At 43.6% G+C, this 13,268-nt stretch overlaps 1 protein-coding gene across 1 annotated transcript in view; it reads left to right on the forward strand.

Moving 5' to 3' along the window:
- The first annotated feature begins 9,784 nt into the window (after positions 1-9,784).
- KCNH5 (potassium voltage-gated channel subfamily H member 5) overlaps positions 9,785-13,268 on the forward strand; it is a 352,691-nt gene continuing 349,207 nt past the window's right edge. Inside the window, exon 1 of the mRNA XM_060098063.1 lies at positions 9,785-9,857. Coding sequence (XP_059954046.1) covers positions 9,785-9,857 — 73 coding nt within the window. The remainder of the gene's footprint in view (positions 9,858-13,268) is intronic.

The following is a 13,268-nucleotide window of genomic DNA, read 5'->3' on the forward strand; positions in this document are numbered from 1 at the left end:
GTTACAGCCTCCTTTGCTGCTGTGATGACCCTGGCCAGAGCCACCTCCTCAGCGTGTCTTGCTGCCTCCATGCCCCCAGCATGGGCAGCCAGAAACCCCATTTGTCTTTGTTAAGTCTGAATTATACATTTTTAGTCACATGTTATAAGTTTTCCTATTATTATGAATTTCCCTTTTTCTAGCTCTCTTACCTAGAAAGCTTTCCTCCTTCTTCTCACTGAGGGTACCCATCAAAGGGGACAAATAGAGGCTGATGTCCAGTTCACAATAATCTTACCAATTGATGTCCTTGCCTTAGACCTATGACTGTCCAAAGAAGACTTCTTTTCTTAATTCTCACAAAGATGCCAAAGTGGCTAGTGGCAGCTCTGATGAGAAGATAATTAGGATTTCAACTGTATTTGTGATCTTTTCTTTATAACAGTGAGGCAAATGCTACAATTGAAAAAGCATATGGTGGCACTAGAAGAAGACACAGGAAGGGCTCTTTACTAAGTCTTGGAGAATCAAAGAAGGCCTTTTGGAGGAAATGATATCTAATCTATGATCTGAAAGAATATGCCTGGTGATATAGGATGTGGGTAAAGGAAGAAAGAGAGAGCATGGTAAGCACAAGGAACAAAAAGGAGTGCAGGGTGCAAGGAAGTATGAGGATGTGGGGTTGCAGTGGGGGATGGTGAGTGTTGAGACTGGATAAGTAAGCAAGAGTCTGATAGGGAAGGCTAAAGAAAGCCTAGCTAAGGACTTTGGACTTTCACCTGAGGACAAAGAGGAACTTAGAAGGGTGACATAAATAGATTGATGCTTTAAGAGCTTTAGCTACAGTGCAGGGTGAAGAATGAATTGGGTGGAGCTTGGAGATGGAGATGGAGAGGAGTATGGCAGGAAAACAGTGTAAGCAGCAAGACAAGTTTAAATGACTGTTGCAGTAATTCAAGTGGAAGATGAGACCCTGCAGTGTTTATTACTGTACCATAACCTAGTCTATCCTGACTGATACAAATTACGAATATGCTTTAGGTACATGAAATTGGGGTAACAATAATTCTCAACCCTGATCTGACCTTGAGCAGTGCCAAGAGTGATAGTAAGAAGTGGGCTCTTTAAGAGATCTCTAGATGGTAGAATGAAGAGGATTACCTGCCAGGGGTAGGGATAAAGAAGCATTGAAGTTATTGACTTGACAACTAGGTGGTTGGAGGTGGTACACACTAGATGCAGAGAATGCTTGGGCAGGCTGCAAGATGATACACTTGTTTTGGATATGTTGAATTTGGGATCCCTGTGAAATTGCCACATAAAGAGAGTCAGTCAGCACATAGGTAGGCATGTCTAGAGTTACAGGAAAGACAGTTATATTTTGGAATTCAGAAATTTGTGGATTTCTATATATTCATATCTCTCCTATAAGGATTGGGGACAGCAATTCCTGTTATCAAACACATTAATGTCTATGCAGCAAAATATATCAATATTCACAGCAAGTGGGATAAAGAAAAAGTACAAATAGCTTCATGACAATTCAGGTCAGCCTTTTCTGACAAATGAGTTTGTGACAAATTTATAAAAAAAAAAGTTTAGGATTTCAGAGTTTTCAATTTTAGAAATGTTACAAGATACAAGACTGCCTACCACTACTATCTCATTTAATTCTTAAATCAACCATATGAGGTAGGGACTATTACTGTTCTCTTTTTACTAATAAAGGAACTCAGGCACACATGGGTTAACTAAAATGCTGAGGTCATGCAATCATTATTCAAAACCAGGCAGTCTAAGGCATGAGAATATTTCAAGTAGACGGGGGTTGGAACAGAGTCAACCATCATAGGCAGGTAAAGTGAAATTAAGAATGAAATTGCCTCACTTGATTTGGCAATTTAAAAAAGGTCTTTGGGAAGGCAGTTTAAGGGAAGTAGTGAGGTGGGGACCAATCCGTGGTGGGTTAAGGGGTAGATAGGAGACAAGGAAGTGGAGACACCTACTACAGACTACTCTTCTGAGAAATTGACATGAAGGGATGGGAGCGATGGAACAAATGCTGGACTAAAAGGTGAGTTAAGAAAGCATTCTTAAAGCTTATTAGATGTTGAAGAGAGAGGAATGAGGGGACAGTCAGTAAAGTGAAGTCCCTCCAGAGGCATGAGTTAATAGGATCCAGAGTGCTAGTGCAGGGATGGTGAGGGGAATTGCTTCCTATTCACCTAGAAGAAAGAAGAAAAGGAAGAGAGAGCCAAGGCAGGAAGTCTAAGAATTGACATCACCTATTCTCTGTAAGTCATCCTCTGAGACTGAGAGGTGAGAAAGTTACATCTGAGGCGTGAAAAGACAGAAAAAGCTTTGAGAAAGCTACTGTAGAGAATGGAATGGATAGTTGACTAGGGATGTGGATAAGGATTGGGCTGCATAGAGAGGCAACTTGATTATGGAGGCCTTGAGTTTATAGTGCATCAGGCTTGGAAGTTTTGTGATTCTCTCCTGAGAAGCTCAACAGCTACAAGTATGAAGAAACTCACAGTTGGATATATTAGGGTTGAGTCTTTGCTGGATGGGTGTAACCATAGGTCTGATCCTTGAGAGTTGGGGATCTTGGCACAGTATCTAAATCCCAGAGATTCTCATAAAGTGCAGCATTGCTCTAGGACAATGGTTCTTAAATTTAATGCACATTGAAATCACCTGGGGAACTTTAAAGACTACTGATGTCTGAGTCTCATGCTCAGAAATTCTGATGTACTTGGTCTGGGGGCTGTGGCCTGGACATTGAGATTTTTATAAGCTTCCAGGTGATTCTAGTATATAGTCAGGGAATTATTGTTCCCCTATATTCCTGTACCTAAAGTAAGTTCATAATCTGTACCAGTCAGGATAGATTAAGGTACAGTACAGTAAGAAACAGTGACAAAATCTCAGTGTCTTAACAACAGAAGTTTATTTCCTGCTTATATAATGTCTACCGCAGGTCTAGGTAACTCTTCCTGCAATTGTTATCCTTGTGTTGCTCGGCATTCCATAGTCACTGAGGTAGCAGAAGAGGAGCATCAAGAACTGAGTCCTGGCTCTTATCTGCTTTTACTAGGAAGTAATACACATCCCCTCCGTTCACATTTCATTGACCAGAATTAGTTTATGGCCATAACTAATTTCAAGGAAGTGGAGAAGGCACCTGGTTATTGGTGAGCTTTAGTAGTGACCACCACCTAGAGTTACTACTGTAAATGAAAGTAGAAGGGGGTGAAAAGGGTTATTTACTTAACAAACACTTACATGGTCCTTGTTCCATGCCAGATATTATTTAATAGCTATCGAATAGGATCTCATTTAGCCCTTGTAACAGCCCTACTAAATAGGTAATTTTTAATCCCCATTTTACAGCAAGGGAAATTAAGGCTAAATAACTTGCCCTAGGTTATATAAGTGGCAGGGGCAAGATTAAATTCCAGGCAGTCTGGGTCCAGAGTTGAAGCACTGAATCTCTATACAATACAACCTCTATTCTCCTTTCTCTCAACTTGGATTCTGGGGTGGGAAGGAGAAGGAGGAAGGTTATAAGTTTAAGTGTGGGACTGTGTAAGAAAAGGAATCAAACAATCATTTGGCTATTTCATTGCTAGAGCAGGGGTAGGGCTCTGGGGGAGGCAGAGAGTGAGATTCGGAAAATAGACTGGGAAGGAGGAAATGTTTGGACTGATACTGCTGCTGCTGACACCACCACTCCTGGCGGCCAGGATGGAGAGCAACTTCTGGCTTTCTGTTTTCTTCCTTCTGCCATTTCTCCTTCAGAGCCACCCATTTAGCGTCTGCAGATTGCACCTTAGACCTCTGCTGAGGTTAGCTCAGAAACAGAGAGCAGGGTTAGAGAGAAAAATCATCCCCCTAGAGAGCAGTGGGTGGGCCATTTTCACATAAGGGATCAAACATTGTCAGACTGGACCGATTTTTAATGCATTTTTGAGGGTTTACACATAATTACAGCTACTGTCAAATAAACTATATTTTAAATCCTCAAAGGAGGATTTGCTTGATAAAAGAAGCCTTCAGCAAACCTATAGTAATTACAAACCATCATTTCCTAATATATCAGTTTTCTAACTTCACTCTTGTCTTGGTTACTGTTAAACTGGAACACACATGCAGCTCAGCCAGCTTTCCTTCATTTCATAGCTGTGACTTAGGAGTTCGCGAACACCTCTGGGTACTGGAACTCTTCGTTCTCACAGACACCACCACTCTAATTACAATACCCGAAGACAAATGCTTCTGCTTTAAAATGGAATCTCTGCAAGGAAACAAACAAAAAGAAGCCCTTGGTGTGGCATTGAAGCTTTTTGATTCCTGTCTCTCTCACCTGTATATGCTGTGGCTTGGTTACAAAAACTCTGTCTGCAAAACACTTATAAAATGCTGTATTGGCACCTGCTGCAATCTGCCAGCATATTCCTTAGGGCCAGTCAGTCCATACGGTGCCAGTGCTGCTCTGTTTCCTTAACTCTATGTTGATTAGGAGCTATTGCAAATGATTACCAGCTGTTGCAAGTGATTCTCTCTAGTGCTGCAAAACCAGTGATGGCAGTAGAGATAATTGGATGTTGCTGGTTGTTACCACACTATGCCAACATCAGATTATTTTCTATTATTTACAAGGAGCTCTCACCACAGGATTAGAAGACCCAGTTCTAGCCATGATGTACCTCTAAAGCACAGTGTCATCTTGGATTAGGCACTTCATCTCTCTGGGTCTTATTTTTTTCTTCTGTAAAATGAAAATTTAAACTAGAGGATTAAGAAAAGTGTGTAAACCAAGGATTTGACACTTTATAATGACCATTTTTTACAATAATTAAAATAATTCCAAAGTTATAATGCTATGCAGTTATTAAGGACAAAGAAGAAAGGATAAATGTCATTTTAATTAAATCTGCAGATGGAAATAAATGGGGAAGTTCTACTAGTAATTGTGTAACTGTGTCTTAACAGAGTCCAAAAGAGTTCCCTCTTTGGGAAGCCTGAGCTAATACACCCAGAGAGGAGTGATTAGGAACAGGGATATTTATACTAGATGGGAAATGCTGGCAAGCTGAGATTTTATATCAATACCCAGAGGCGAGATGTGGGCAGCTGATGATGTGCAAAATAACATATAGATTTGAGATATCTCCTGTTAATGGTGATGATGGATTTATCATATGTTAGAATTCTAGGATAGCAGTCTATGAAATATATATATTTTTATACATATTTATATATATTTTATTTTAATTTTATATACATATAAAATCAGCTTGCTTGTTCACCACTTCAGTCTGGGAATGGCTGATTAGTCGTGGTCTGTGCAGTAGCTTAGTCAACATAAACACAGGTCACACAAGACCCACCAGAGGAGAGGCAAAATCCAATTGTGTGTCTAAGCTCAGGTTTCGAGTTCCCCTTCTGCTTGAGGCAGGAGCTAGGTGGACTCCAGGCTAGACATTTACAACTGGCCTCCTATTCACACTTCCTGGGGTGAGAAGAAAATGGGCTCCGGGCCGGATGTTCATTACCAGCCCCCTGTTTACGTTTCCTGAAGCAAGAGACAGATGAGCTCCAGGACTACGTATTTATGACTGGACTCCTGTCTATATTTTGAGATCTGCACCTCGATATAGAAACCAGCAACAGAAATAGGGTTAATAACCAGACATTGGACATTTTGATGGCAGGGACAGAGTGGGACTAAACCCTGTTAAAAGATCAAGAGGTCATACATTTCCCATCCTTGGGGCAAGGGAAACATTGCACATATGCAGAAAGGCTCCTTGGGGGTCAAAAAGGACCCATAATATGTGATGCTAAGGCCATCCCATAGGCCTCCGGGCTGTAATCCATCTTGGAAAAAAGTTGCTCACGCATGTTGGGGAGGGTCCTAGGGCAGGGCAAGTGTGGAAAAAGAAACCAGATAATTGGCCAAAGGTAAACAAAGACCTGGAAGAACTGCAGTATATAGATGACTTAACCACCTCTTTATTTCGCTCCTCCTCATTAGGGAGGACGCTCACCCCCTTTCTCTCCAGGTGTGCATCTCTGCCTTGCTTTTGTCTTAACTAAACAGTTTCTCTGTGTGCTCTCCCACTTGCTGTTGTGCTGTGTCTTTAATAATAAACTTTGTACCTGTTTTTTTTTAACATCTTTATTGGAGTATAATTGCTTTACAATGGTGTGTTAGTTTCTGCTTTATAACAAAGTGGTCAGTTATACATATACACATATCCCTATATCTCTTCCCTCTTGCGTCTCCCTCCCTCCCACCCTCCCTATCTCACCCCTCTAGGTGGTCACAAAGCACCGAGCTGATCTCCCTGTGCTATGCGGCTGCTTCCCACTAGCTATCTATTTTACGTTTGGTAGGGTATATATGTCCATGCCACTCTCTCACTTTATCACAGCTTACCCTTCCCCCTCCCTGTGTCCTCAAGTCCATTCTCCAGTAGGTCTGCGTCTTTATTCCCGTCTTGCCCCTGGGTTCTTCATGACCATTTTTTTTTTTTAGATTCCATATATATATGTTAGCATACAGTATTTTTTTCTCTTTCTGACTTACTTCACTCTGTATGACAGACTCTAGGTCCATCCACCTCACTACAAATGACTCAATTTCGTTTCTTTTTATGGCTGAGTAATATTCCATTGTATATTTGTGCCACATCTTCTTTATCCATTCATCTGTTGATGGACATTTAGGTTGCTTCCATGTCCTGGCTATTGTAAATAGAGCTGCAATGAACATTTTGGTACATGATTCTTCTTGAATTATGGTTTTCTCAGGACATATGCCCAATAGTGGGATTGCTGGGTCGTATGGTAGTTCTATTTGTAGTTTTTTAAGGAACCTCCATACTGTTCTCCATAGTGGCTGTATCAATTCACATTCCCACCAGCAGTGCAAGAGTGTTCCCTTTTTTCCACACCCTCTCCAGCATTTATTGTTTCTAGATTTTTTGATGATGGCCATTCTGACTGGTGTGAGATGATATCTCATTGTAGTTTTGATTTGCATTTCTCTAATGATTAATGATGTTGAGCATTCTTTCACGTGTCTGTTGGCAATCTGTATATCTTCTTTGGAGAAATGTCTATTTAGGTCTTCTGCCCATTTTTGGATTGGGTTGTTTGTTTTTTTGATATTGAGCTGTATGTACCTGTTTTTTTACAGTTCTTGCCTCTGTGAGAAATGCATTTTTCACTGGGGGCAAGAGCCAGGGGGTATGGTGGCTAGGATTCCTGGTTTTCATCCAGGCTACACAGGTTCAGTTCCTGGGCAGGGAATTAAGATCTCGCTTCACACCACCACTCACCGCTGCCTGTCCGAGATCACCCTTGTACACACCCGGTCAACTGCAGGAAGGGAACTGTAACCTCAGCCACATCTCTGACTCCTGTCATGGCAGGCCAACCACAAGGATCCAGTCTGTGCCTGAGTCCCTTGTTATTTAACTAAAGACACCCCAACACAGTTAGAAGGTAGTCTGTCTGTAGGGAAATAAACTTGCACCACAGCCGTGCTTGGGGTAGAAAGCAAGGCTAGACTAGTGTTATTGTACCGAGTCTCTTGATTTTGTGTGGAAAGAATCCTAGCAGAGCAAACTGCTCTTTACCTTGCATCAACCTTCTGGGTTTGCTCAGCCGCCCAAGCACTGCAGGAACGGGTGGAAATTGCAGAGGAGAGGGAGAAAAGGATCCCAAGATGAAGCCTGGATTCTGGCTGTGTATTTATGTGTCTCTCAGCTACAGGCAACGGCCCTTACACCGACTGCTCTGGAGAGGCACTGATGGTAACCTGAGGCCAGTGATTGGTAATCTAGGGGTTTAGGAGAGACATCGCCCCCACTCCCCCATCCGCCTTCCTCCTCGGGTAGGAGCCGAGCAGGAGTTGTTTCCTCTGACCCCTGTCGGGGAGATTCCCAGATTCCCGCTGTCTCCGGGTAACCTAACCTTGACCGTTCCTAACAGGGGTTATCTAGCATATTCTTATCTAGCAAAAGGGGACGCCCCCATCCAACTCTCCTTTCGCCTTCCTACTTAACACTTTGCCTCGCCACCAACCTCTGACCTGGCCGCAGCGCACTTTCTGTCCTCACTCCTTGACCCCGTTTATGCAGTCGTCCTTGCTAGACAGGCCCGGGCGAAGCCTCTGGAGGAGAAGCCGTAGATCAGTTCCTCTCAAACTTGAGCGGGCATATTTATCCGGAGGGCTTGTTAAAACATTGTTGGCCCTCGCTCCCAGAGTTCCCGGTTTCCTAGCTCTTGGATAGAGCCTGATAATTTGCATTTTTAACAAGTTCTTAGGAGATGCCGCCAGTCCGGGACCACTTTGAGAACCAACGCCTTAGATAAAAGAAGGTGTCGGTGCCGCGGCGTGAGCTCCTCCATTTCTTTCCATCTCTTTCCCCGGTCCCTTCGCACTTACGCTATTTTCCCTTCTCCGTCATAGACTCTGGCTTTTGGACTCTGTTTCTAGCGGTTCCCCTCCTGTCGCCGGTTCCGAGCGTTGGTAGAGAAATTTCCTGCCCACACTCCCCAGTCCTGTGCAGCGTCCCCCCCACCCCCGCCCCGCCTTTACTGTTTTTCCACAGCAAACGCTGCCCGCTGCACTCTCCCTCTCTTAGGTGTGAATTATTCACTCTCTTCCCTTACTCCTTGCATTAAGTGCAACCTTTTCCGCAACTTAGCAGTGGCTGGGCTCGCTGCTCGCCTGTGCGCTCCGCAGCCCTGGGAAGCATCCCTGTACTGCCGCCACGCTCCTCCGCGCGCCAGACCCAGCCTGGGGCGCCGGGGCCATTCCCGCTCCTGCTCTGCGCTCCGACCCTATCTGGCTCGGGCTCCAAGGTGTGGGCCAGGGCGGGTGCTGAAATCTCCTCTGTTGAGCTTCGGGCGCCGAAGCCCAGAGGGGGGCGGTAGCAGCGTCAGGTGGCTGCTCTGCGTCCCCGCGCGCCGCTCAGTCAGTCCCTGCTGCGCGCTCAGCCCGGACTGGAGCGGGAGATGATCAACACCTCCGCCCCGGCAGCTGCGTCCCCGGGAGCAGCCGGGACTCGGGACCTTGGCAGGAGAAACTGAGATGTGAACCCTCCGACTGCCCATTGCCCTCTTTGGCATCCTGCCTGCTTCTCCCACTTCCTCTCCCACTCCACGGCCCCACTGGACAGCGAGCGTTTGCCTCGATCTCCGGAGAGAAAGGAGCGGCCACCAGGCGCACAGCCGGGCAGAAGTTGGGCTCAGCTGGGCAGCGCTGATCCAGCTGCGCCGGAGGGGTAGGCTAGGAAGTGGGAGAGGAAGGCGCAGTAGAGGGTCTGGGAGATAGGGCTTTGAGTGGGCTTTTCCTGCTCCCCCGGCCCCGGGGTCGGGGCAGGGGGAGAAATGCTGAGCCCGCGCCTAGGTGATCGCCACCGCGACAGCAGCCTCAGCAACAGCTTCAGCATCAGCACCGGCGGGACAGCGACAGCGGGGGCGGCGCAGGCGCACTGTGCCCCGCGGAGCCTGCAGTTCCCGAGCCCCGTGTGCGGCACCGCCACAGTCTGGGCAGCGGCGGCCGGGGGAGCGCTACTACCATGAACTGCCTGGTCCTCCTCCCCAGAGCTGCTCATCCGGGTCGGGCTGGAGACACAGTCAGGGGACCCCGTCGCCGCCGCCGCGCCCCCTCTTCTTTGGGCTCGATCTTCTCTTCCACCTTTTCCTCTTCTTCCTCCACCTTCTCTTCCTGCATTCCCCCCTCCCCCGCCGCGGATCCTGGCCGCTGCTCTCCAGACCCAGGATGCCGGGGGGCAAGAGAGGGCTGGTGGCACCGCAGAACACATTTTTGGAGAACATCGTCAGGCGCTCCAGCGGTAAGAAGAGTTGCAGTCAGAACACCCCTCCACCTCCATCCTGCCAACCCACGTCCCCCATCCTCCCCGTCCCATCCCTCTCCCAGGGCGGGAGGGGAACGCAGACCGCCCTACCTGGCGGCTGCAGTTAAAAGATGAACCTGATCTTAGGTGGGAGTGGGAATGAGGTGGCAGAGGAAAGTTAGTTACATCCCCTCCCCAAGACGTACTCTCCCCCCTCCCACCTGTCCAGAGCCCAGAACTGCAGGAAGCCCAGGGGGAGCAGCGGCTAGGGTGTAGGTACATCTGGAGAACAGACTTGAGTTTCGCTTTGTTGAGGGATATCTTTTTTGTTCATCGTTTCCCCACATTTTTAAACAAGTAGGCTGAAGAGACTGATCAAATTCTTAGAGTTAATCTCAGTGGAAGGGTTCCCTCAAGTTGGGAATGGCTGTGAAAGTGGCTAATTAAGATTTAGTCTCTGGAATGGCTTTCAGGCCCAATGGGCACCGTTGAAAGGAGCCTTGTGTATGAGAGGGTAGCTGGAGTTGAACCTAAGAAAGAGAGTCAGTTCTGGAAAAATGGGAAGGCAATTATTATGGTCAAATTTGTGTTTAAAGTTTCTTTTTTTTTTTCTATTTTGCATTGGTCTATATTGATCTATATGGTATATTTGATTTGACTTAAACAGGAGAAATGTAGAGGAGAAGCAATAGCTACTGTGCTTTTAAAGTAACTGGAGAAAGAATTTTAAAAATGCCATTCTACCTTGCTACTGATGTTAGGGTTTTCTTGCCTTAAAGTGTCTTTGAATTGCCATCCATTTATGCATTCATTTCCTCTAAGATATCGGAATGGGGATGGTTATATATTTCACATTTTAGGACCTTATAAACTTTGCATTTTACTGAAATCTACATTTTCTACTTGCTTTCAAATCTTTTATATAATTTTCAATTTTAGAAGCAAGATATGTAAAATATCCATTAAAGTGTTTTGTTTTTTCCTTCAGAGACCTGTTATTATATTTTGAGATCCTTTGCTTGGAGAATTATGAGAAGGACATTTCTGCATGTTGATTACAGTAGATTTTGGACCAAAGCAGTGGAAATACTCTATGCAATTCCATAATTGTTTATTCATTCATTCATTCATTCATTCAATGAAACAATATTTATTTGGGTGCCTTATACAAGAGACACTCTGTGGGGTCCTTTGGATAAAAAAATGATTAAGACACTTCTGCTCTCAAAAAGCTCCCTCCTTAGTGGCAAGACAGAGGCACACTCAAATGATAATAAATAATTAAATACAATTATGCTCTTCCTGAATTGGTAGATTAGGTTATATTAATTCCTAGGATATGATCTCTTGTAAAACTAGGCTTGCAAATATTTCCTCTGATTTGGGGACTATATGTAAGTGTCCCAAGGTATTTTTCATCAACCTCTGATATGGTATTTGGTTTTCATTTGAGGCTTTTGACTTTATTTCTTCGCCTTTGGTCAGTGCCTGATACTATACAAGTAGTCTTGAACAGACTTTTTTGGGTTCAAAAAAAATAGCTAATAGGCCTGGTTTAGTGTAAAAAAAAACCTATAATACTTTTAGCCATTCCAGTGTGATTTCAAATGTGTGTTTGATTTTTTATGATAATATAAAATATAAATTCCTCATGGTAGCCAATTTCTATGTTTATACATTACTTTCTTATATTAATATTGTACAGAAACCTAGAGTACAAGGAGATATTACTGTTGAAACAACCAGTTTGGGAAATTTAAAGGTTATTGGAATTAGCTATTTAAGGTATATCAGTCTGTTTTTCAGCTTTCTCATCCTCTTGGGTTATTTCAACTCCATGCAATTTGGTCTGTGAGAGGACAACTCTTAAAGAATAAAATCTGGAGGCTCTCTATTGCTCTGCGTGGTAACCAGAAAGTAGATGAGAATTCCTTGGCTGAAGTTTACTCATATAGCATCTTTGGTTGAAACTTCTCATACAGACTGAAACTATGAGCCAGTTTGTAGAATATCTTTTATTTCTGATATACCATGAAATTAAGACTTACGTTATGTGGCTTAGAAAGAGCTGCTTCTGTTGCCTCCATTTTAAATCTACCATCCAAGTCAATGAATGTTTTATCTTTTTTACACTTCATGTTATAATTGCTTCACTGGTTCAATGTTTCTTTCCATGGATAGCACCAAGTACAAATGAAAATTTATCTGTTTTTGCATTTTAAGTATCACCTCTAATTGCTTATGGCTAACTTTTAATACCACTACTCAAAACCTCTGAGCTTTGTTTGAAATGTGTTAGATATTTGAGGAAAGTATATGAGCATGTGTATGTAATCAATAACGGAAAGTCTCAGTGCCACTTGTACAGGAAGAACCTCAGAAATTGAGAATTACAGTATTAAATTTTTCTACACATTTATGTGCGAGTATCCCACACTTGTTGCCATTTCTATATGATTTGGCAGAGAAATAGAAAAATTCATTCTGAGAAATTGTTTGAGATTAACAGAAAATTCCCTTCAGGGTTCCCACAGATGGATTGAGTTTGTCACCGTGAAGATTTCATTATTCACTAACTTAACAACATTGAAAGAGAAGTATTGGCAGAGCTTTAGTGGAAAAGAAAAGAGGCAGCACTCCTAATATAGCTAAGACTTGAAGAAAGATGGGTTACTTTTACCCCATGAAGTGCTTCTCTTTCTGATACAACATCATTTTCTTCTTATGAAAATATCAGATCTTTTAGTGAGAGTCTGAGTAGAAGCATATCTAGAGATACACACAGATAAACATACAGACAGGTATCTACCCAGACACAAAGGTAGATGCAGAGGAAGTAAACTCTCTCTCTGTCTCACACATAGAAAGAGCAAAAGAGAGAGATGTAAAAAGTAGCAGAAATACAGGGAGAGAGGGAAGGAGAGAGAGGGAGGGAAGGAGTGTGGGAGGGAGAGGGAGGGGGGAGAGAGAGAGAGAGAGGGAGAAAAGGAGGGATACTAGATATGAAAGGGCAATGGACACCAAGAGAAAATGTCAAGCTTTTATTTGTCCATGGTGATCACTAATGAGCTGAAATCTCAGCCAATTAGAAATCTATCAGAAAACTTCTTGATGCAGAAAAAAAAGAGCAAGAAGTGTGGTATATTTGGGTATAGCTTTTAAACATGAGGATATCCTAATAAAGTTCCAAACTCCTCAGTTGCAATTTCCCAGAATAACAGTGCTGTATTCTTTGCCTTAGAGTAGCACTGTAGCCTATTTGCTGTTATTTTACACCTCTTGAGATTGGCTTTTTATTTTTCTTGTTTAGTTGACACAGTCTGTTATGGGAAAGCATTTCAAATTGTCATTGGTGATTCAAAGTCTATAAAATAAAATAATGAGGGCCATTGAGTAGGATGGATACAA

The sequence above is a fragment of the Mesoplodon densirostris genome, chromosome 4 (genome assembly GCF_025265405.1).
Source record: "Mesoplodon densirostris isolate mMesDen1 chromosome 4, mMesDen1 primary haplotype, whole genome shotgun sequence".
Classification (NCBI taxonomy): domain Eukaryota; kingdom Metazoa; phylum Chordata; class Mammalia; order Artiodactyla; family Ziphiidae; genus Mesoplodon; species Mesoplodon densirostris.